Genomic DNA, 22909 nt, shown 5'->3' with positions numbered 1-22909 from the left:
CCAAATTTTCAGCTGAAATTACCGAAAATTTGCCAGAAATTTCTGTGGAAATTCTGTACCCCTGTGGAAATTCTGTACCCTAGAAAATAGCCGTAGAAAGATTTTGTCAGATTTCGCTGAAATTTTGGAAATTTCGGATGAAATTTTGCTTTCGGTGAGGACCGAAACGCATTCCGAAACCGAAATTTAAAACCTTGCAGGGGATCAACTCATCTCTGTATATGAGAGAGTTTTAAATAATGGTTCTCATTGACCATTGCATGAGGGAGAACTAGTCAATATGGGCAAACAATAAGTGTATGCTAACCTTGGTAGCACGCAGACACATTTGTCTCTGCCAACATTTTTTTTGGTAGGTAGGCTGGATTGAACCCCCGACCTCGAGGTTGAAGAACAGAGCCTTGATCATTCAGCTAGAGGCTCATCCCAAATAGAATGCTTTCATTCACTCTCTGGCAACATGTCTATACCATTATATCATAATATTAAAAGATATATTGTTTTTCATTGCATTATAAATCATTGCACACATTTGTTTGAATAGAAATACATCAATATATATATATATATATATATATATATATATATATATATATATATATATATATATATATATGAGAAAGTGTTCCTAAGCTATAGCTTATCTAAGCTTATATATATATATATATATATATATATATATGAGAAAGTGTTCCTAAGCTATAACTTATCTAAGCTTATCTAAGCTATAGCTCAAAAACACATGTGGCCTCACATTTTTTGGGGGATCCAAAGCATTCATTTGGAAGGCCCTTCCATGGATAGGGTGTGTACCAAAAATTAGCCCTATAGGATAATCCTAAACCCAATCAAAGGTGGAGTGGAAAATGGACAAGCACTGTGAAATACAAGGTGACAACCCAAGATGGGGGGGGGGGGTTGTGAATTGGCTAATTAAAAATTTGGGGCTTAATTAATTGGATTACTGAAATCAATTTACCAGCTAAGCCTTAACATGTTTATCCCTTGATCAATCAATAAATATATTAAGAGCTAGGGTTTAGATGTTACTTTAAGCATGCATTCACTAACCCTTATTTGATTAAAACATAGATACAAGTTGGGTTAGAGATTACCAATCACCAAATGTGCAAATGAGAAGGAGAAGAAGAAGGCATCCACAAGGCACAAGATTTATAGTGGTTCTGTCACAACTTGACCTACTCCACTCTTCCAAGTTTTCCTCCTTGGGGTTCTTCACTAACTAATAAGATTCTCCAAAGGGCGAATCTCAAAGCCTTACACCAACTCCTCCTTCAATGGGATCACACCTTTTTCTGCACGAAGCCTTTCCGAGGACACCTTTCTCGTACACTTGATTTACCTTTCTTTCCGGGCCAAATCGGAGACCCTCAAACATAGAATGAAGAAATAAAATGAAAGAACTCTTAATGCCTCTTGATAGACTGATTACAACTTTCAATGCTCACAAACTCTCTAAGGAATATATACAAATGTAAAGCCTATGGAGATCTTTTTTATAGAATGTAAAAATTAAGTTCAAAGAGGTTTAACCTTTCATATGAAAGTTTAAGTTCAAGAATATGGGATTTGATCTTGCCAAAAAGTTGTGTAGAAAGGTTTAGATAGTGTATATATAGCCCACAAGGAAATACGACCGTTTGGGGGTAAAACTGTAATTTACAGGGTTGAAAAAGTCAACCTGCGAAAGCCCCAACGGACGGTCGACCGCCCTTATCGGGCTCTTCTTTTGAAATTCAAATTTCATATCGGCGAGGTCGACCGGCCCTATGACGGTCGTCCGGCGAAGGCTTACTGTTTGAATTAAATTTTTGCTCAAAACACTATCGCAGTCGATCGGACCCATGGAGGTCGACCGCCCACACCATACTGGATTGTTTCTGTTTGAAATAGAAACGTATCCGCGGTCGCCCGGATTACCCCGATCGACCGGCCCGATAGAATTCGAGATGGCCTAGATTTCCAGGTTCCATCCCGCGGTCGCCCGGCATAGCCCGGTCGACCGGTCCAGTGAAATTCCATTTTAACTTTAAAATACAGGGGCTTTTGGGCTATGGTCTTTGGGCTTTAGTCCAAGTTTTTCAAACACATTTTTGGGTGTGTTGATGGTTTTCAAAGATGTAAAATGTTAAGTGTAGAAACCATTTTGAAAACCTTTTGAAAGTGCATTTTATATAAAATCAAGAGGACTCCAAATACATTCTAAAAATAAGAACCTTGAGTCTTCTTGGAATGTCTTGGCTCCTTTGCACTTTCTTGGACTTCTTCAGCTTGGGCGAACATCTTGACCTTGTCTTGGTTCTTGTGACATCCTCCAATCTTCACTGCATGTTGTGAGGTGCATGAGGTGTCACCAATGACTTGTTCAACTCCAAGCTTCTTCTCGACACTTGCTTAGGGACTCGTGGGATCTTCATGTTGAACTCCTTGACTTGATCATCTCCAAATGGTGATGACTTCAATGTAGGTGCAAGCTCTTTGTTCCTTGCTTTCTTTATTCACAAGCTATGTGTTGTGTTGAGTTGTGTAATGACGATATAACATATCAAATTCCTGTGTAGAACACAACATCTCAAAGCAACACATTAGTCTGACAATGCTAATCAATTTGTGTTTGCTAGTATCAAAACAAGAAGGTAAGGTGAATGATTGAACCCTTGGGCTTACATTCTCCCCCTTTTTGATGATGGCAAACAAATTGATTAGGGATGAAGGAGATATCAACCAATAGACGAATAAGCATGATATGATATACACAATAGAGCATAGCTCCCCCTCACTATATGCACAAATATAATTAATAACTGTAAAACATATGGTGCATATACAATTGGACTACCTAATCAATTCCCAAAATTCTCCCCCTTTTGGCAACAGCAAAAAGGTAGGGATAAACAAGTGAAAGTGCAAGTGGGGTATCAAGATGAATAATAGCTTTGCTAAGCTATGTGCCTTGTACATGATAATACATTTAAGCTCTAAGAATGCTTATCAGAGAGAAAACACAATTGAAATGCATGATAAGCCAAAAAAAAAAAGATCAAATGATTTGCGAGTTAAGCACAATAATAGGGACAATAAACCATGTGAGCACATCACATTGGTTTATATCATAATCAATATATAACCATTGATCTCTCCCCCTATGAATTTGTCATAGGCCCTAGGTGAAACCTGTGTTGGAGGGCATGCCAAGGTACAATGATGCAAGGTGAATGATTTAAACACTTGGGCTTTATTTACAACTTTTGAAGGCATATAGGTATTTACCTGAGCAAAGATATGCTCAGATCTATGACTTAAGCATTTAAGTTTACTAGTTGCATTTTGTTGGGGATTTCTTGACATAGGGCAGAGAAGTCTCTTCCTGAGCATGAACATGCTCAGAACTATATCTTAACTTTTGAGTTTAAGTTGTTTGACCCTAGATTATTATACATTTGTAAGTGAAAAGCTCTCCCTGATTATGTGCGATTAATCTAAATGTAATTGTCTCTAACACATAAGCCCATGATTTTTAATCACCTTACCCATTTTAATTTTTGCTCCATTCAAATGAGAAGTACACTTTGAATTAGAATGGATGAATATTAGACATAGGATTATAAAATTGAAACAACTACAGTCTAATAATCACATGGATACCAAAATAATAAACAATCACAGGAGTACATATCCATGGCAACCAAAAGAACTCATGTATATATATAAAGATGAGACATGAATAGATCCCATATACATGAATGAATGATGGAAGAGACACACCCCCTTCACATCATGAACCAAGATAAAAACATAATCAAAGATACATGAATAGATACGGTCATACAATCTTTGAGACATGAAAAATAAAATAATCCATAAAAAGCCCTTTCTGGGCAGAGATCCTATACATCCATAATATCAAGCTCATACTGGGCATCCCAACATACTATCCACAAGCCCATCTAGGGCAACATCCACATAGTCATAAGAGCCCATCCTGGGCATGTACAAACCAAAATAAAAGCCCACATCGGGCATAACCATCATCCATGAAGAAAATGAAACATAATGTCCAAAAGCCCAAACTGGGCGAGAAGATGAAATCAAAAAGATGATCAAGTAGCTAAAAGATGTAATCAACTGCAACTGCTGCCGAGAAGGTACTGGCCATCTGTCAATCCTGAGGAGGAGGAGGAGGATGATGCTCACGGGGTGGAGACCGGGAGGTGTAGTATCTGGTGGACTGACTTCTCTGATAAGCCTGCATCATCTCCCTATGCTGCCTCGCCATAAGCTGCATAAGTCTCTCATGATTAGAGGCTCTCTGACTCTTTGCAGTCGTAAAAGCAGTAGATAGTGTATCGAACCCAGTCATGAGAGTCTCCAGTCTACTCGAGACGGTATCTAATCCAGACCTCAAGGATGAGATATCTCTGGCCAAATCCTCATATGAGCCAGCGGTAGGAGCCTGATGCTGTGATCTCTCATGTGCTCTCCTCTCCTGCTGCACCTGAGCCACTCATTCGGCTTCATCTGCCGCATGATCAATCTCATCTCGTGAAACTGCACTAGGACCTTCTTGACCAGGTACAGGGATCTTCATAAGTGTAATAGTGGTTTGGTTGAGCATGGGATCAGGGTTTTTGTAGGGCTCATTTATTATATTAATTTTTCAATATCTTACAGGCTTGGTAATGAGCATCCCATAGGGTAGTCCTCCCTGTCCTCTCTTAACCGCCGCATCCATGTACCCAAAAATAATATATCCCAAATTCAGTTTAATCTTCTGCATAATGTAGTAATTACTAAGGCTTCAAAGGGCTTCACGGCATCAAAATTTCTAGCCCGTGGTGTGATTGTAGGCTACTATTTTGTGAATCAATCTAGCACTGTCCTTCATGGAGCTGGCAACTATATTTAATTTTTCGCCCTGAGGAGGTACAGTTCCTAAGGTTCTATAAACATCTGTCATGTTGAAGTGATTGTCAATCTCATTCTTATTCCAGAAGAAAATTCTTTGACCATCATTATGCACTTCAATGATTGTACAAAAATCAGCTAAACTTAGCCCAACCGCCTTTTTGAGATATGTGTTCATCACAACACCGTTTTGAGAAATCTCAAGATTAGCATAGAAGTATTTGATCAATTTGGGATAGATTATAGCATTATATTCAAGAAAGAATTCCCAACCTTGATGAGCGAAGAGCGGCCTAAGTTGGAATTTTTTGAAGTCTCTAAACGTCACCCTTTTTCCAGAAATGAGAACTCGCTTTGAATATTCTTCATAGCGGTCCATTGCTCGTTTGTTGAAGAAGTGCTCGGTGGGAAACACTTCTTCTTCGGGTTCGGTTCTCACTCTCTTTCCTTACTTGCGGTGGTTTTCCTTAATGTCGACATTTTAGAGAGCTAGGGTTTTGAGAGGGATGAGAAAAACAAGAGGAAAATGAGGAAAAAATAGAGGGATGATGAACAATGAAAAGAAGAGAGATTAAAGGAGATATGGTAAGGAAAATAACGAATCAAGAGCAATGGAGAGATTTAATGGAGAGAAACGAAGAATACGGAGAGAGAATGAGAAATAGAAGAAGGAAAATGGATCAAACCTCACTAAAATGCCTTACACTTGATGATCTTCAATTGAAAATGGCTTGGGAGCAAAGGGGGAAGAAAACCCTAGGAGTAAAAAATGAAACGGCGGGAGTAAAAAATGAAACGGTGGGAGTCCTTTAAAAGCAGTTTTCGATCGTCGCGGTCGACCGGGCTATCGCGGTCGCCCACTGTGACGCTACTGTCCTTTTTTATTTTTCACTCGCGATCATCCGCGGTCGACCGTATTCACACGCTCGTCCGCCGTGACACTACTGTCCATTTTTCATTTTTGTCCAAATTGCCTTCCGCGGTCGCCCTCCGAGGCTCAGTCGACCGGCACACCCCTGTTTTCAATTTCTTGATATTTTTCAAGGGACTTTGTGGACAAATCGATTTTCTCCTATTTTTCTTGCATTCATGGGATTCTAATGAACATGTAAACTCGATCCCTAGGTTATGTGAGGACTCCTAAAAAATTCATTTCTATTTTTCTATCATTTAAGCTCAAATGGATGAATGGACATATGTTTTCAATGAAGTCCTTTTTTTTTTATGCACTAGTTGAATTTTGCTAGATACACAATATGATACATGTTGATCTATATCTAGCAATGTTTGACATGTTAGCTCTTCTAGTTGTGGATGCTAAGTGCATATATGTGTGCTTTTGCACTTAGATGGATTTTTCTAAAAGATTTTCAATAAAGTACAAGCATAGTCTAGAAAAGTATTTTCTTGTTTTCTACATACTATGAGATATATGATATATGATCATGAGGCTTAATAAGCAATGATACATTCTATTAAATACATTACTAATGATGTGAATCTATGCTTGATTATAAAATGATGTCATTTAATCACGAATGATCTAGATACAATGAATGCAACATTTAAATAGTATCTAGAAAGAATTCATATGATATAACAATGAAAGCACAACCTCATATTAATAATTTTAAATAATGAGTTGAGTGGGGGATTTTGGAACCCAAATCCATTTGGTTCCAATCAAGTTTGTGTGTGGGAGTATCTTTTCTTATCCACACAAACTTGCTTGATTTCACAAATCTAAGCCTACACCTAGATTTGTGATGTCCTAATCTACCACAATATGAACATGAATAAGTGTGGGTAGATGAAGAGCGGCTAGAACCATAAGAATACATATGATGACAAACATGTTTGTCATTTTCTTCTTGTATTCTTTGGTTCTTCATAGAGAGTTCTTCATTAACTAACTTAATCTCAATTAATTAACTTTCAAAGCAATTTGTTTGTTGAGATAAATTAGCTTTCAGTTTTTCTTCATTCTCACAAACAAGTTTATATTCTTTATTTAAATTCTTGTTTGTGGTTTCAAGGCTTTCCTTTCCTTTTCCAAGGATATTGCACTATTTAATTAAGTTATCATTTTTTATTATCAAAATTTTGCTCAAATGACTAAATTTTTCATTTCTTTTCAAACAATCATTAATTTCTGATTTCAACTTTTCAATTTGTTTTTCTAAGTCGGAAATTGAATGTTTGAAAGAATTCTCTTTTGCGAAAGATTTTTGTTGATTCTCTTTTTGTTTAAAGATAATATTTTTATCATTGAAAAAGAGACCATCATTTTTCTCATAAAAATTTTCAAGATTAGTCCAAATATCTTTTGCATTGGAACATGATGAAATTTTTTCAAAAGCATTGGGACATAGTCCACAAAATATTTTAATAATAGCTTTTGAATTTAATGAAAATAATTTTGCATCATTTTTAGTGCATTTCCTTGGAATAGAAAATCCCCTTTCAATGACATCTAAGATATCAAAGTCTATGGATTTGAGATAGGCAAGCATTTTAATTTTTCAACCTCTAAAATTTGTTCCATAAAAAAAATGGAGGAATTATAGCGGATTGGCCTAGCCCAAAATCCATTGAATTGTCACGGATCTTTATCTCTTGTAGATTTTGGATTTAAAAATCTCTTTAAGAGCCTTAGCTCTAATACCAAGTGAAATACAAGGTGACAACCCAAGAAGGGGGGGTGAATTGGCTAATTAAAAATTTGGGGCTTAATTAATTGGATTTACTAAAATCAATTTACCAATTAAGCCTTAATATGTTTATCCCTTGATCAATCAATAAAGATATTAAGAGCTAGGGTTTAGATGTTACTTTAAGCATGCATTCACTAACCCTTGTTTGATTAAAACATAGATACAAGTTGGGTTAGAGATTTCTAATCACCACAATGTGCAAATGAGAAGGAGAAGAAGAAGGCATCCACAAGGCACAAGATTTATAGTGGTTCGGTCACAACTTGACCTACTCCACTCTTCCAAGTTTTCCTCCTTAGGGTTCTTCACTAACCAATAAGATTCTTCAAAGGGCGAATCTTAAAGCCTTACACCAACTCCTTCAAAGGGATCACACCCTTTTTTGCACGAAGCCTTACAGAGAACACCTTTCTCGTACACTTGATTTACCTTTCTTTCCGGGCCAAATCAGAGACCCTCAAACATAGAATGAAGAAATAAAATGAAAGAACTCTTAATGCCTCTCTATAGGCTGACTGCAACTTTCAAAGCTCACAAATTCTCCAAGGAATATATACAAATGTAAAGCCTATGGAGATTCTCTTGATAGAATGTAAAAATCAAGTTCAAAGAGGTTTAACCTTTCATATGAAAGTTTAAGTTCAAGAAGATGGGATTTGATCTTGCCAAAAGGTTGTATAGAAAGGTTTAGATAGTGTATATATAGCCCACAAGGAAATATGACCGTTTGGGGGTAAAACTGTAATTTACAGGGTTGAAAAAGTCAACATGCGAAAGCCCCAACGGATCTATTTCCCAGTTGCGGCGGTCGACCGAGGCACGGCGGTCGACCGCTCTTATCGGGCTCTTCTTTCGAAATTCAAATTTCATACCGGCGAGGTCGACCGGCCCATGGCGGTCGCCCGGCGAGGGCTTACTGTTTGAATTAAATTTTCGCTCAAAATACTATCGCGGTCGATCGGACCAATGGAGGTCGACCGCCTACACCATACTGGATTGTTTCTGTTTAAAACAGAAACGTATCCGCGGTCGCTCGGCTTACCCCGGTCAACCGGCCCGATAGAATTCGAGATAGCCTGGATTTCCAGGTTCCATCCCGCGGTCGCCCGGCATAGCCCGGTCGACCGGCCTTGAGTGAAATTCCATTTTAATTTTAAAATACAGGGGCTTTTGGCTATGGTCTTTGGGCTTTAGTCCAAGGTTTTCAAACACATTTTTGGGTGTGTTGTTTCAAAGATGTAAAATGTTAAGTGTAAAAACCATTTTGAAAACCTTTTGAAAGTGCATTTTATATAAAATCAAGAGGACTCCAAATACATTCTAAAATTAAGAACATTGAATCTTCTTGGAATGTCTTGGCTGCTTTGCACTTTCTTGGACTTGGGTGAACATCTTGACCTTGTCTTGGTTCTTGTGACATCCTCCAATCTTCACTGCATGTTGTGAGGTGCATGAGGTGTCACCAATGACTTGTTCAACTTCAAGCTTCTTCTTGACACTTGCTTAGGGACTTGTGGGATCTTCATGTTGAGCTCCTTGACTTGATCATCTCGAAATGGTGATGACTTCAATGTAGGTGCAATATCTTTGTTCCTTGCTTTCTTGATCTACAAGCTATGTGTTGTGTTGAGTTGTGTAATGGCGATATAACATATCAAATTCTTGTGTAGAACACAACATCTCAAAACAACACATTAGTCTGACAATGCTCATCAATTTCTGTTTGCTAGCATCAAAACAAGAAGGTAAGGTGAATGATTGAACTCATGGGATCCTTGGGCTTACACACTGTGTCTCCATGTTTCTGCCCATTTTTTCCCTCAACAGATGGCAAGGTCAGGATGATCCTATAGGGCTGATTTTTGGTACACACCCTATCTATGGAAGGGCCTTCCAAATGAATGCTTTGGATCCCCAAACAATGTGGGGCCACATGTGTTTTTGAGCTATAGCGTAGATAAGCTTATCTAAGCTGTAGCTTAGGAATTGTTACCTTTCAGAAAAAAAAAGCTGTAGCTTTGGAACACTTTCCTATATATATATATATATATATATATATACATATATATATATAAGGGGACTGATATCTGCACGACCATGTTTCGATTATGTGAAGAACTCAGCTTGTTTTACATGTTTTATCTAGCTGTCAAATGTTATTACTTATTACAATTCCCAATAAACTCTCAGGAGCCTCCCCCCCACCCCACACACGCCACCACCACCAAAGAAAAGAAAAAAGAAAGTGTAATTCTCAACTCAACTCAACGAAGCCTGTCCCAAACTAGTTAGGGTCGGCTAAATGAATCCTTTAGAAAAAATTCATGAAGAGGGATTATTGTCTTCCATTCTATCCTATCCAAGGTCATGATCTCTGTTATGTTCCTAGCTATCAAGTATTTCCTCAATGTTTCTACTCAAGTTATTTTCAGTCTGCCCCTACCCCTTTTTACTCCATCAATTTGGCACGAGTCGCCTCTTCTCACCGGAGCATCCAAAGGCCTACGTTGGATATGTCCAAACCATCTTAAGTGGTGCTCTCTCATCTTCTCCTCAATTGGAGCCACCCCCACCTTTTTACGAATGTCTTCATTTTTAATTCTATATAGCCTTGTGTGGTTGCACATCCAACCATTCGCATCTCCGCTACACTCATCTTATGCACATGCTGCTTTTTGGTGGCCCAACATTCTAAGCCGTACAGCATGGCTGGCCTCACAACTGTCTTATAAAACTTTCCCTTCAACTTGGTAGGGATTTTACGGTCGCACAGAACTCAGAGGCAAGCTTCCACTTCAACCAACCTGCTCTTAGTCTATGGTTAACATCCTCTTTAATCTCTCATTCCTTATGTATAATTGAACCAAGCTAGTGAAAGATATCCCTCTTAGGTACCTCCTGTCCAGTCATATTTACTACATCCTCGTCCCGCCTCCTTACTTTACTAAAGTTGCATTCCATATATTTTGTCTTAGTCCTACTCAGTCTAAAACCTTTAGATTCCAAAGTAGTTCTCCATTACTCTAATTTAGCATTTACTTCTGCTTTGGTTTCGTCGATTAATACTATGTCATCTACAAATAACATACACCACGGCATCTCATCCTGGATACCCTCCGTAAGCTAATCCATAACTAGCGTAAAAAGATAAGGGCTTAGAGCTGATCCTTGGTGCACTCCTATTGTAATTGGAAACTCACTAGACGTGCCATTCGTGGTTCTGACACTAGTTATTGCTCCATCGTACAAGAAAGGGCCTTCCAAATGTTTCTCCTTGACAGGTTTTTTGAAGAAGTGTTTGATTGGATTGTCTCATCGCCCGTACTGCTTCATCATATGAAGCGATCTGCTAACTCGGTGGTGGATAGTCCGGCGAGGGATGGAATTTCCAAAGAAACACTAGCTGTTAGAGTTAGTGCCCTAAAAGCCAGTACATTTCGTATGTCTTGTCACATTAATATTAATAAAGGTTTAATTTCAGGACATCTAATGGGTAATGAATGATTGAATATGTGTGATGTGCTTGTTATTCGTCACATATTCGTCCTTAGGTAGCAAAGTAGGAATACCATGTTCAAGGATTCACAGATCTTAAAGAGCAGGGAGATATGGTATCCCGGTTCTTTGCAAACCTTAAAAGTTCCTGGTTAGAGTCGAGATTGGATATCTCTCGTACACAACCAGCACCGGTCTTGTCTACATGCACATGTCGTGAAGTGCTTTATCGCAGTCACTTGGGTAGTAGACCCTAAGCAAAAAAAGTGTGTGACAATAGGGACTGCACACTGAACAAGATCACACTAGAATAGCCTCTGGACAGGAGTTAGTAAGGCTATTCTACCAGATAGGACCCTTTACATGTCCTTAGACCTGAGGGGTCATATTGGTCTGTGGGCACGGTCTTGATTCTTAGCCTATCTAACCGTGGTCCTTTTAGAGATCACCAGAGGGTCGCAGTCACTTGGGTAGCAGACCCTAAGCAAAAAGAATGTGTGTGACAATAGGGACTGCACACTGAACATGATCACACTAGAATAGCCTCTGGACAGAAGTTAGTAAGGCTATTCTACCAGATAGGACCCTTTACATGTCCTTAGACCTGAGCGGTCATATTAGTCTGTGAGCACGACCTTGATTCTTAGCCTATCTAACCGTGGTCCTTCTAGAGATCACCAGAGGGTAGTAATACAGTCTTGGATAAACCCACGAGGCTAATAGTGATACCCGACATGGAATTCTCTGCCCCAACTATGGGGATATCATTTACAGTTTCGGTCAGAGCACTGGGCCTATAAAATAGCTTGGCCAAGTGGATTTGATGAATGGTTTATCAAAAGTTTTACTAAAACACTTGATTATTTTTAAATGATTTTGCAAATGCATTTGCAGGTCTTAACTGCTTGACTGGAAGGTATACCATGAGTGGACCCACGAGGTAGTAGTTGTCTATCCCCCCGTAGGATTCAACTCAATAGATGTGGAATGGAGAAGGGACTTGCACATATTAGATGTGATTAGGCGTATGATGATTTGACGGTCATCTTCAGGGTTCCGTCTTGATGGGGGCCACTAATCCAATGCGATTGTAGTTGTTAACTACGGAGCAAGATCGCAGTGGGGCACATCATTGGGTTTTGTAGGATCGATCGTTGGAACCCTGCAAGGATTCCACTCACAACTCGAATGACCCATTTATATCCTTTGGATAAGGGTCCCACATTTACTAGATTGCATGGACGAACTAGATTCGTCGCATTTGATGCCAGAGAAAAGATTTACGTAGTTCCTTTTGTGTATACACACCATAGGACGCATTTGGAATACCCAAAGAGTTAATTGTTAACTTAGGGGTATTTTGCGAATTATAGAATATTATAGATGGAGCTTTTATCCCATTGGATGGGAGGAAATAAGTTTATTTAATTAGAAAAATTATTTAATAAGTGTGTATTTAGCTTATAGACTCATTTTACTAAAGCAGTCATAACTTTCTAACCTTTTTGCCAAAATGAGTGTGTAAGTACTTGTTTCGAACAACTTTGTAGTTTATGACTTTTTCAGATTCGGCCATCTAATAGTCCAAAAACGAAGTCGAAATTTGGCCAGTAACATTGGAGCGGGAAAGTAGAGAAAGAATGTAGGAGAGATTTTAGGAGATTTTTTTGGAATTTTATTTGAGCCAATTATGAACGTTTTCAAAGTGGAAAAGGTGTTTTCACTTGTTGGAAACAAAGTGGAAAAGGCGTTTTCACTTGTTGGAAACACGTCCAAATTTGTATTAAAGATTTCCGATTAAATCTTGTTTTTATTTAGTGAAAGAGAAAAGCTAGTTTTCTGAATTAGCTAGTTTTAAGGAGAGATAATTGGAAACTTGAAAGGAGGAAAGCAAAAACTATATAAACACATATGAGAATGTTTTCTACAGATATTTGGCTGGACAAAATGTTCTCCCTTCTTTGGGAGAACGTCCAAAATTTCTCTTCTCTTCTCTCTTCTAATTCTTGTAGTTTCTCCACTTCTAGTTGGAGTTTTTGGAAAAATCATTAAAGCTCCATCAAGAAAATTCATATTATCCATCCAAAGGTGCTGATATGATCAACGTACACAATTGAATAAAAGTTATTCAATTTCCCTTCGCGCAACTTGAAGGAATCCATCGGTTCAATTTGTTGGTCCGCGGCGATGAGATTGTTCGTGGCCGTTCGAGGAGTAGATCAAGCAGAGGCTAATATTACGGTCAGTCACAAAGGTATTTTTTTATGTCTTATATTTCAATTTGAATCACAATCAGGTCATCTAGAGTCCTAGACCCTAGGAATCCTGGGTTTAAGGGTGAAATTTACGTGAAAATTTTTGTTCTACGCGATTTGTAGTGTAGTTCCGCTGCGCGTAGCGATTTTGCCCGAGAGTGACAACCCTTCCAACACTAGCGTTATTTGATACCCTTCCCCCTTAATTACTTTTTAAGTGGGAAGGCTGTTTGTTTCTTTTTTATTTTCCTTTTTATTTTTTCTTTTGTTTTTCGACCATCTCGGTGTCATCTTTTTTAATAAATTTTTTGCTATCATTCAAAAAAAAAAAAAAAAACTCGTCACATTTAGTAACGATGACATCCCAACAAATGACGAGGATGACCTCTGTGATTTTAAAAAAATCCAAAACCATCAGCAGTATAATGGTCCTTAGCCAAGTTAAGATCCCAAATCCAAACTCAAAAAACCAAGTCCAAACCCAAGGGCGCCATGGCATAGCCACATCATGTAAAGTAACCCAAAAAAGCGGAGGCAACTAGCTCAACCGGTTCTTACTATTGTATTGTTTATATTTTTTAAAATCTTAAATGGATGCACCTCTTCAATAATGTTCTATGTTTCTCATTGATGCTCATCTGCTTACAACACTATGGTTCCAATGAATTCAGCACAGGGCAGGGACATGGGGTAGTGGTTTTATTCCGATAGCAGAGTACGGATCTGAGTTCGGCGAGGCATCAAAGAAGGCAAACCCAAGGAAGGCAGTGAGGCTGTTATACAGTTGTAGGAACCATTATGATCTGCTCATTTGAAGATCAATGATTATTACATGTTTTTGGGTTTTGATTTTTCTAAGGCATGGGTATTACTGATATTTTAGAGGGAATTTATGTTTTTTTTTTTTTGAAAATGATACAACGGTGCAATCTGACAAAAATAACCCTAGTTCATGGGTTGATTTCCAAATTGAGTACCTTTATCTCCATGTCCATCTCCATTACATTTTAGATCGAACTTGTGGGATTCTTTTGCTGGCCGGACTTTCTGGAATCCCTATTTGTTGGGTGGTGAGACTAGTTGGTGTTGCAGGAGATATCTTTGCTCCTGTTCTCTTGAAAATTAACTACTAAAATAGGTTTATTTTTGCTGCCTTTCCTGTTCCTCTGGACACGTGACACATGTCTACAGCATTGTCTTTTTTATTAGGGATTTGCTAAGGACCATCACAGAGGGCATTTCGCGCTTGTGCTGTTGCATGCGAGAGAAGCCACACAGGTTCAGATTTTGTCTTATTCATTTAATTTATATGAGGTGGCTGCTCTCACATGCAACAGCCCAAGTGCGAAATGCCCTCTGCTATGGTCCCTAGCAAATCCGTTTTGATTAACATTCATTTGGGTTTGATTAATCTGTACATGTGATTACTAAATTTCAGGGGCACTTTAGGCATCTCAAAACGTTAATCGAATTTCTTCGGAAATGCCCCTAACAGTTCAGTTGCTAATTCAAATCTAAAAGTGCCAAATGTTTTGGCTATGACGATGTCATGATTATCATGCCTCAGGTGATGATTTGGTCCATACACCCCCTCCATTTTACATGATCCTGACCATCTAGTGGACCCATCATGAGAGATGCCTCAATTCACAGTTATGAAGTTCAGTTTGGGTAATGAATTGGCAAGGCAAATGTTGAGAAAATTCATGAAATGTTTTGATACTCTTTGTGCTAAAATTAGGTTGCGTTCTTTAACCATTCTCCTAATCTTCATTCTGGAAGCTAGAATCAATTCTTATTCTTTGGAGTGCTCTCAGAATGATAATCATTTTTCTTAATTTATTTCTAAGAATAATTTTTTATAGGAAAAATTGTTAGAAAAATGCAAACTTTAGGTGTTATTGTCTAGTAAGGGTATATTCTGTTTCATTTTAAAAGAGGGGTGTCAGGTACGGTTAGGTTTTGAAAATGAACGAAAAAACCCTCGTCTGTTACTCTCCTTTCTCCCCTCTTTTCACCATTTATCACGAAGAAACCCTTGCCTCTTTTCCTTATCTCCCTGGTTTGATCTCAATCTTGCTGGAAATATGCGATCTTGGTCGGAAACTCGTCCCTCATCGCCAGAAACAATCCCCACCTCATTGTCGCCGGAAATGATCCCCACCTCGGCGGAAGGAACTCGTTCTCGCCGGAAATCAGCCCGAAAGGTATTTTTTTACTGCATTTCCTCTAGGGTTTCGTTTTAATTCTTTTCTTTTTGATGGGTTGGAAGAGTACGGTTGGTTTCTACTGTTTGAAGGGTTTGAAATGCTTTGCATAGAGTTTCATTTGGTGGGTTTTTGAAATTTTAGGGTTTCAATGGTCTGAAATTCCGAAATATTGCAAATGAAATAATTTTTTTGGGTTCGAAGGATCTGTGGTTTCCTACGATTGTGATTTAGGGTTTGAATCTTTTCAATGTATTGTTTTCAATGGTTTCATATAGTTGTGATTTCATCTTTTTCGGTTTCATTGTGGGTTTTAACGGGTTTCATTGATGGTTTGAGAGGGTTTCAATGGTTCCGTTATGGTTTCAGTTGTTTCGTAATGGTTTCAAAGGATTTCAGTTGTTTCGTAATGGTTTCAAAGGATTTCAATGGTTTAGGTTGCAATAGTGGCTTAAATTGTTTCAATTAGGGTTTCATTTAGGGTTGCAATGATTTTCAATGGTTTCATAGGGTTTCAATGAGGGTTTATTAAGGTTTCATTTAGGGTTTGAAAGGGTTAGAGTTGGTATTTCAGAATTTTGGGTTTCAAAGGGTTTCAATGGTTTTATTTAGGGTTTAGAAGGGTTTCATTGGTTTAGGGTTTGAAAGGGTTTCAATGGTCTAGGGTTTGAAAGGGTTTCAATGGTTTAGAGTTTCATCCACGGTTTCATTTAGGGTTTCATCCAAGGTTTTCAATGGTTTTCAATAGTTTCATTTAGGGTTTCAATCGTTTGAAGGGTTTCATTTAGGGTTGAGAATGTTGGAACCAGTATTCCATGGAAGTTGGATCCTTGGAACCACATATTACAAAGTTGGAAACAGTGGTTCCATGGATACTCTACCCGGTAAGACTGGTTCCAACTGTTTAATTTGCGGTTCTGTGGATCCTCTATCCAGTAATACTCGGTCCAGCTTTCTAATATATGTTCTTAAGTATCAAATTTGTGGTTCCACAGGTTTCATTTGTAGTTGGTATTTTGCCATTATTCATTTTGGGTTTGAAAGGGTTTCATTTATGGTTTGAAGGGGTCTCAATGGTTTCATTCAGGGTTTGAAAGGGTTTCGAAGGTTTCGGGTTTATGGTTTCAATGGTTTCATTTAGTGTTTCATTTATGGTTTCAATGGTTTCATATAGGTTTTCAATGGTTTCATATAGGGTTTCAATGATTTCAATGGTTTGAAGGGTTTCATTTGGGGTTTCAATGGTTTTCAATGGTTTCAATGCTTTGAAAGGGTTTGAAAGTTGGAACTAGTATTCCGTGGAAGTTGGATCCATGAAACCACATATTACAAAGTTGGAACCAGTATTCCATGGACCCTCTATCCAGTAATACTGGTTCCAACTGTCTAATTTGTGCTTCCCTAGTTCCTCCATCCATTAAATGTGGTTTGAACTTTCTACTATATGGTTCTAACTGTCGTAATTGTGGTTTCGTGTATCCTCTAACATTGGTTTGAAGTGGTTGGAAGTCTCTAAATAGTGGTGTTTGTACAAACTATGTGAGAAATGGTTTTGTTGGAAGTATCTTCTTTTTGAACTTTTCAAGTATTTTCTCGTTGAAGTATCTTCCCCTCCAAGTATGTTCTCCTGCTTTCTGCAGATAAGGACCGGAAGCGGTTCCCTTTTAACTGTGTCAACCCCCTAACCATCTAAGCCAAAAGCCCTATAGTCATGCGGCGCAGCAAGCAAACAAAGAAGAATGTGAATCAGGACGCAGGCTCTTCCACCTGCAAACGGCGTGGGAAGGCTGTCCGTGAGCCCTCCCCTACTCCTCCTGCCTCTGACGAAGATATGGGCGATGACGATCTGGATGTAGAGGTCGGCTCCCTCGGTCGTATAGAAACGAAGGGCATACTCCGAGGTAGGAAAGTCATTTTTAAAGATCTCGCAGCTTTTAATGTTAAACCCCTTTGGATGGGTCAATTTTCTCAAAATTCACTGTGACTCGTACTCGACTCTCGTGAAGCAATTCTATGCCAATTATAGATTCAACAGATATTAGAAGTTCTTCCAATCCACAGGCAATAATAAAACCATCCATATGACAATTGAAAAGTTTTGTGAAGTCGCTTCTCTTCCCACCACAGGCGACCAAATCTACTTTTGGCCCGGTACTATGGATGATCTTAGTGCTTGTATGCGTGATCTTGTCACCGCCTATAGGGAGCTTGGTTGTGGAGGTCCACCTACTGACGGCTCAACCAACAGATTCCTATAATTCCCTCAGCTCTAAGTGCAAGGTCCTACACAAGATTCTGACCAGCAATATCATGCCTCGCGGAGGTAATGCTGACATGGTCTGGCCTTTTGAGGCCTTTATTATGCACCGACTTCTTAGCGGCAGGGCCCTTCACCTTGGCTATATCATCCTTAGGTTCATGGAGGACACCAGGACGAAGGCCTTGGCTACTTTACCATTCGGAATGCTTGTCACACATGTCTTCAAGCATGCGAAGCTGATACAAGGTCGTGAAGAACGCCTTAGTCCCTCTACTACATTGAATGCTAAAACTATAAAGGCCATGCGTCTTGATGAACAATGCCCTGCTCAGCCCCCTCGTCAGCCGGGTCAGCGTTTAGCATCACAGGAGTTTCTTGCGCAGGAGCTTTGTGCACATCGTCAGTACCTTGACGACCACTTTACCACGGTTCATCAGCTTGTCGAATCTCATCATCAGGACCGTTTGGCGACTCAGCAAGATTTGACTGCGCTAGGCACCGAGGTCCCACCCTCCACCAAGAGTACGGCACTGCAGTCACCTCCCTCAGTGAGCAGGTTTCTTCACTTAGCGACTTGGTCCGCCGTCTGCTGCCCCCAGATCATTAGGCCGTTGCTGCCGATGAGAGCTCTAAATGATCACTGTGCAGTTATTTACTTTTTGGTTTAGTGTTTCTAGCATGTATATGGATGGTATGTTATTATGGTTGTTATGAAGTGAAATGTTATTGTGGTTGATATTATGGATGGATGGATGGTATGTTATATATGGGTTTCATAGGTTATTATGGATGGATGGATGGATGATATGTTATTATGGTTGTTCTATTTCTCTGTCTTGGATGGATGGTATGTTTTCATGGTTGTATGAATATTATTGAAGTATTTATATAGCTATGGTTGTTTGAAGTCACTTGGAGAGCACGTGTTGTATTTTGTAGTGGTTTTTGGTGGTTTAAGTTTGAATGGTTTAGCTGCCACTCGTATGGTTTGTATGGTTGTTATGAGTTGGGGAGCCCTATGTTCTTTGAAGTGATTTTTGCTTGTTTAAATTTCAAGGGATTAGCTATGGTTGTCGTAATTGTAGTTGATGTTGATGATCTTTACCTATGGTTGTTTCAAGGGATTAGCTATTGTTGCTCTATCCATGTTGTTTCAATAGAGTAATATTGTGTTTCAATAGACTAATATTGTGTTTCAAGTGATTGTTGTTGGTTTGTACAGATACGGACCGAGTTAAGGATATAGTGGACATTTCCCATCAATTATTTGCATCTTCGTCATGGTGAGTAACTGTTCTATTTTCCGTTTGCATCTCCTCGTGTTTCTACCTCACCTGTTTCATAGTGGCATTTTTCCCAGGTGAAATAAGTCTTATCTAGATACTGTCCTTCACGCTTTCACGAGTCCCTAAAAACGTTTCGTTTAAGGGATGCGCATGTGAATTTGATAAATGAGACCATTTAGAGATTTAATACTACATGAGGGCCTCGAAGATGTCGAGTTGCAGAAGAGGATTTTGACCACATTGGTCAAAAAAATGGGATCCGAAACGGAAAGCATTTCGTTTGGGCGACATTGTAGTTCTTTTTCTAGTTAGTGATGTAGCGAAAACTTTAGGTTTAAGTATGATAGGGGAGAGGCCGCAATTAGATTGGGGTAGCATGGAAAGTGCGGATGGTTGGAGGTTTGGGGTTCCAACAACCAACTTTGAAGACCGAAATGGATTCAAATGAAGAAGAGTTGATTAAGTCGACTGTGAAACATTTGATATAGCTATAGCTATTCTGCAGCATTGTCTTGTTTGCCCAGAGGGATCACAAGGCATGTTCTTGCTTCTTCCCGTATATTGATCTGCCGACTATAGGAAATGTTGCATGGGCTTATCTCGTTCATGAGTTCTTGGTCGGGTCATTAAATTCCCATGCCGCACTCCGTGGAAAGGGACATAGATTGGGTTGTTCTATCCTTTTGCAGGTAATTTTCCATTCATTGTATATATTTTCTTGTTTCTAACGTATAGGATTGTTCGATCTAATCTAGTTTGATATCAGGTATGGCTATTTGAGCATACCACATTTTGGGCACCTAATCATCCTGATGCGTATCCACGTCTATTTAAGAGGACCGGTGAGATGGATACAAAGATGATGGAGCATAGAGAGTTGATTAACCGTATTCTTCATGGGACGGTGAAAGCCTCATATGTGAGAGTATAATGCATATTGGTCGTTGTATGTCTTTCTTGTTATTTTTTATAGTCGTATTTCTAATCGATAATATGAAATGTATTTCATTTAGGTGGATAGGAGGTTAGAAGCTGTGGCAAGGGAAGAATCCCTACTAGTCGTCGAGGATCAAGACGGCGATGTTGGTATTGCTTGCAATTCAGTCGGTTCAATTGTGGTTGCAGTGGGGGATTGCATAGGTCTAATTGTGCCTGTAGTGGGGGATTCAATCGGGGCAATTGCGGTAGATCAGGGGAGGGAACAAAGGAGGAGAAGTAGGAGAGGAAGAGAGGCACATGGGAAGTCCGAAGCAGAGGAATCTGTTACAAAGAGATCTTTGTTAGAGAGGGTAGTGAAACTTGAACGCGAAATGAGGGAGATAAAAAGTCATTTGTTTAGGAGAGATTCGAAGAAGAGGAAGGGTTTGCATTTATGGAATGATGTCCCAACGAAGAGGATGCCAAAGAGGGAAGGTGAAGAACTACTTAAAACAGGGTATGGTGAAAATAAGGATGGGGAAGCCGAGATAGTGAGTGATAAGGGGGGAATAGGGGATGGTGTATTACTAGATGATATGAAGAAAATTGATATTGTGGATGAAGAGTATGATGTGGGGAAAGTTGTGGTTGATGATAGCATAGAACATATCTATATTGATAGCCAAATTACCCAGGATGTCAGGGATGCTGCAGCTAATATGGTTGCTATCTTGCTTGACAGTCCCGAAATGAAGCCCAGTCAAAGTAAGAAACAAAATAAGAAACAATATAAGAAACTTATTGGGAGCAATGAAAAAAATGTTAAGCAATGTCTAAGGAGGAGACAACCTAGTAGAGCACTCAGTTCACGGTATTTCATAGGCAAGCAGAAAACCAATGATGCTCTTGGCAATGTCACCGAGCTTGCAACGATCAAGGTGGATGCATTGGCAGCACTACAACCTTAGTAAATTTCCTTATAACCTAGATTATGTTGGAAAGCCCATTTCAATTTTAGGAACTCTAATTTGTCTGATTAAATTAATAGATAGATTATTTCAGTAGACTGATATGAGCTGAGATGACTTTTTACTGGATTTGCAGTGACAAAGTCATTGAAAGTGATGGCTATTACATGTGTAAAGAAGACTTGCTTATACTAACCGATCCTAGAGGGTGGTTGTCATCTTCGGTAAGATCTTACGATATTTGTTAGATATGGTTCATTGAGTAACGTAAAGAGTGAGTAATGCTTTGTTACACATTTCTTGTTAAGTTCATTCTCGCTGACCTATGGTCTGTTCTGTAGATTGTTAATGTCTATACCGACTACTTGAACTTGCAGGACGAATGTTCGCGGAAAGAATGAAAGGGAGCATGCATTTGCCTTACTACCCATCTAGTGGTGAGATTAAAGTGACTTATAAGTAATGCTTTTTGTATTTGAAGCTACAGGCAATTCTAACATTTGTTTTGGTGCTTGCAGCAACTTATAATTGCCGATAGATGTGAAAATTCCAACGCATGTTCCCTATTCGTAAATCGTCTAAAGAATATCCCTCTTGAAGAGCTAAGAAAAGTACTTATTCTAATCAACATAGATATGGTTCATTGGATTCTTCTAGTCTTGGATATGGGTCAGCGTACCTTCTTTCTGTACGACTCTCTAGTCCATCACACGCATTCTGGAAGGGTGCAACCCCTTGTGAGTACTACCCTAAACTTGATTCGTAGGCCAATTATTAATTTGTGCTAACTACTGCCCTAATGCATATAATTATTGATTTCTAGGTTAATTACTTTGTTCAATGGTTCAAAAGTGTGAAAGACATTGATATAAGTGCATTCCCCATAGATGAAGTGGCTCTTCGACCCATACAAGATAACTGGTGATGTAACTTGCAATTACTTCAGTTAGGGAAACCCACGTAAATGATTAATTCTTATTGTTGCATATTCTTCATGTTTTGCAGCTACGACTGTGGGTTGTTCGTTTAGAAAGAGATGGAATACCTCAGCCACGATGCTAGTTTGGATTTCACCCAGAAAGATATTACAGCTATGAGAGCTTCTCTACTTTCCGAAATGCTGAATGGGGTGTATGGGAAAGTATCCGGAAGGTAACTTATGGACACCCTTACGTGGGAGACATTGTTGTTGATTGTAAAGTACATTATGTTTATATTCCATGTTTGTATGTGGTTGTGGTTGTGGATGAATGTTTGTATAAGGCAGTGGTTGTATATGGTTGCATATGATTGTATATGGTACAGAGTGTGGATGAAAGTCTATTCAACACATGAGAAATTTATGACTAGTTGTGTCTTGTGATTTGCTTGGACCTAGAAATGACAGGAGAATATGGGTATTCCAGAAAAGCACATCTACTGAGAAGGTGAATCTTTCATACCATCTTGGGTGAGATAAGAGAAAATGATATTCTAGAAAAGCACATCTACCGAGAAGTTAAAAGATATTTGGATTTGTTTGAAATCTGACCTTCACATTTTTGTTGTCTTAAGCTCTGTCATACCAAATATGGATTCAGCCTGTTTGATGGGGGCAGTATATGCATTAATTGGTAGGAGTGCAACCACCATGAAATACTGATTTTGTTATTTTCGAGTAAACAATTTAGCTCTTTTCCAATTCATGTTCACCTTTAAAAAGAAAATAAAAAGTCACATGTGCAGCATAAATGTTGAGGACTCTATCATCCGTGATAGCTTTGATAATGATTTCCAAGGGTCTCTATCACCCATGATAGCTTTGTGAGACCTATTATTAGAACATTGGATTCCCAAGTTAAACAATTTTTGGTGTCATTATCCTCACTAAATTGACCCCA

General features: G+C 38.9%; 2 protein-coding genes across 5 annotated transcripts in view; both read left to right on the top strand.

The window, feature by feature from the left end:
- The window catches only part of LOC143856429 (Cysteine proteinases superfamily protein), a 30572-nt gene extending 11454 nt beyond the window's left edge, over positions 1-19118 (top strand). Inside the window, exon 8 of one of the 4 annotated variants that reach the window (XM_077366637.1) lies at positions 19080-19118. In XM_077366637.1, coding sequence (XP_077222752.1) covers positions 19080-19103 — 24 coding nt within the window. In that variant the 3' untranslated portion in view covers positions 19104-19118. Of the gene's footprint in view, positions 1-13162; positions 13370-14061; positions 14379-19079 lie in introns of those variants that run through there. The other 3 variants (XM_077366635.1, XM_077366638.1, XM_077366636.1) reach the window with 3 other exon arrangements.
- Positions 19119-20152: 1034 nt separating this feature from the next.
- Positions 20153-22378, top strand: LOC143856428 (uncharacterized). Its single transcript, XM_077366634.1, has 6 exons — positions 20153-21028; positions 21166-21253; positions 21407-21466; positions 21548-21766; positions 21853-21950; positions 22035-22378. The coding sequence occupies exons 1-3, from the start codon at positions 20454-20456 to the stop codon at positions 21428-21430; spliced, it is 687 nt and encodes a 228-aa protein (XP_077222749.1). The 5' UTR covers positions 20153-20453; the 3' UTR covers positions 21431-21466; positions 21548-21766; positions 21853-21950; positions 22035-22378.
- Positions 22379-22909: the final 531 nt, after the last annotated feature.

Source organism: Tasmannia lanceolata, unplaced genomic scaffold (genome assembly GCF_043159265.1).
Source record: "Tasmannia lanceolata isolate RefF3 unplaced genomic scaffold, GAP_Taslan_0.1 ptg000023l, whole genome shotgun sequence".
Lineage (NCBI taxonomy): Eukaryota > Viridiplantae > Streptophyta > Magnoliopsida > Canellales > Winteraceae > Tasmannia > Tasmannia lanceolata.
The sequence above is the reverse complement of the archived record's forward strand: the minus strand, read 5'-3'. Positions and strand labels throughout refer to the sequence as shown.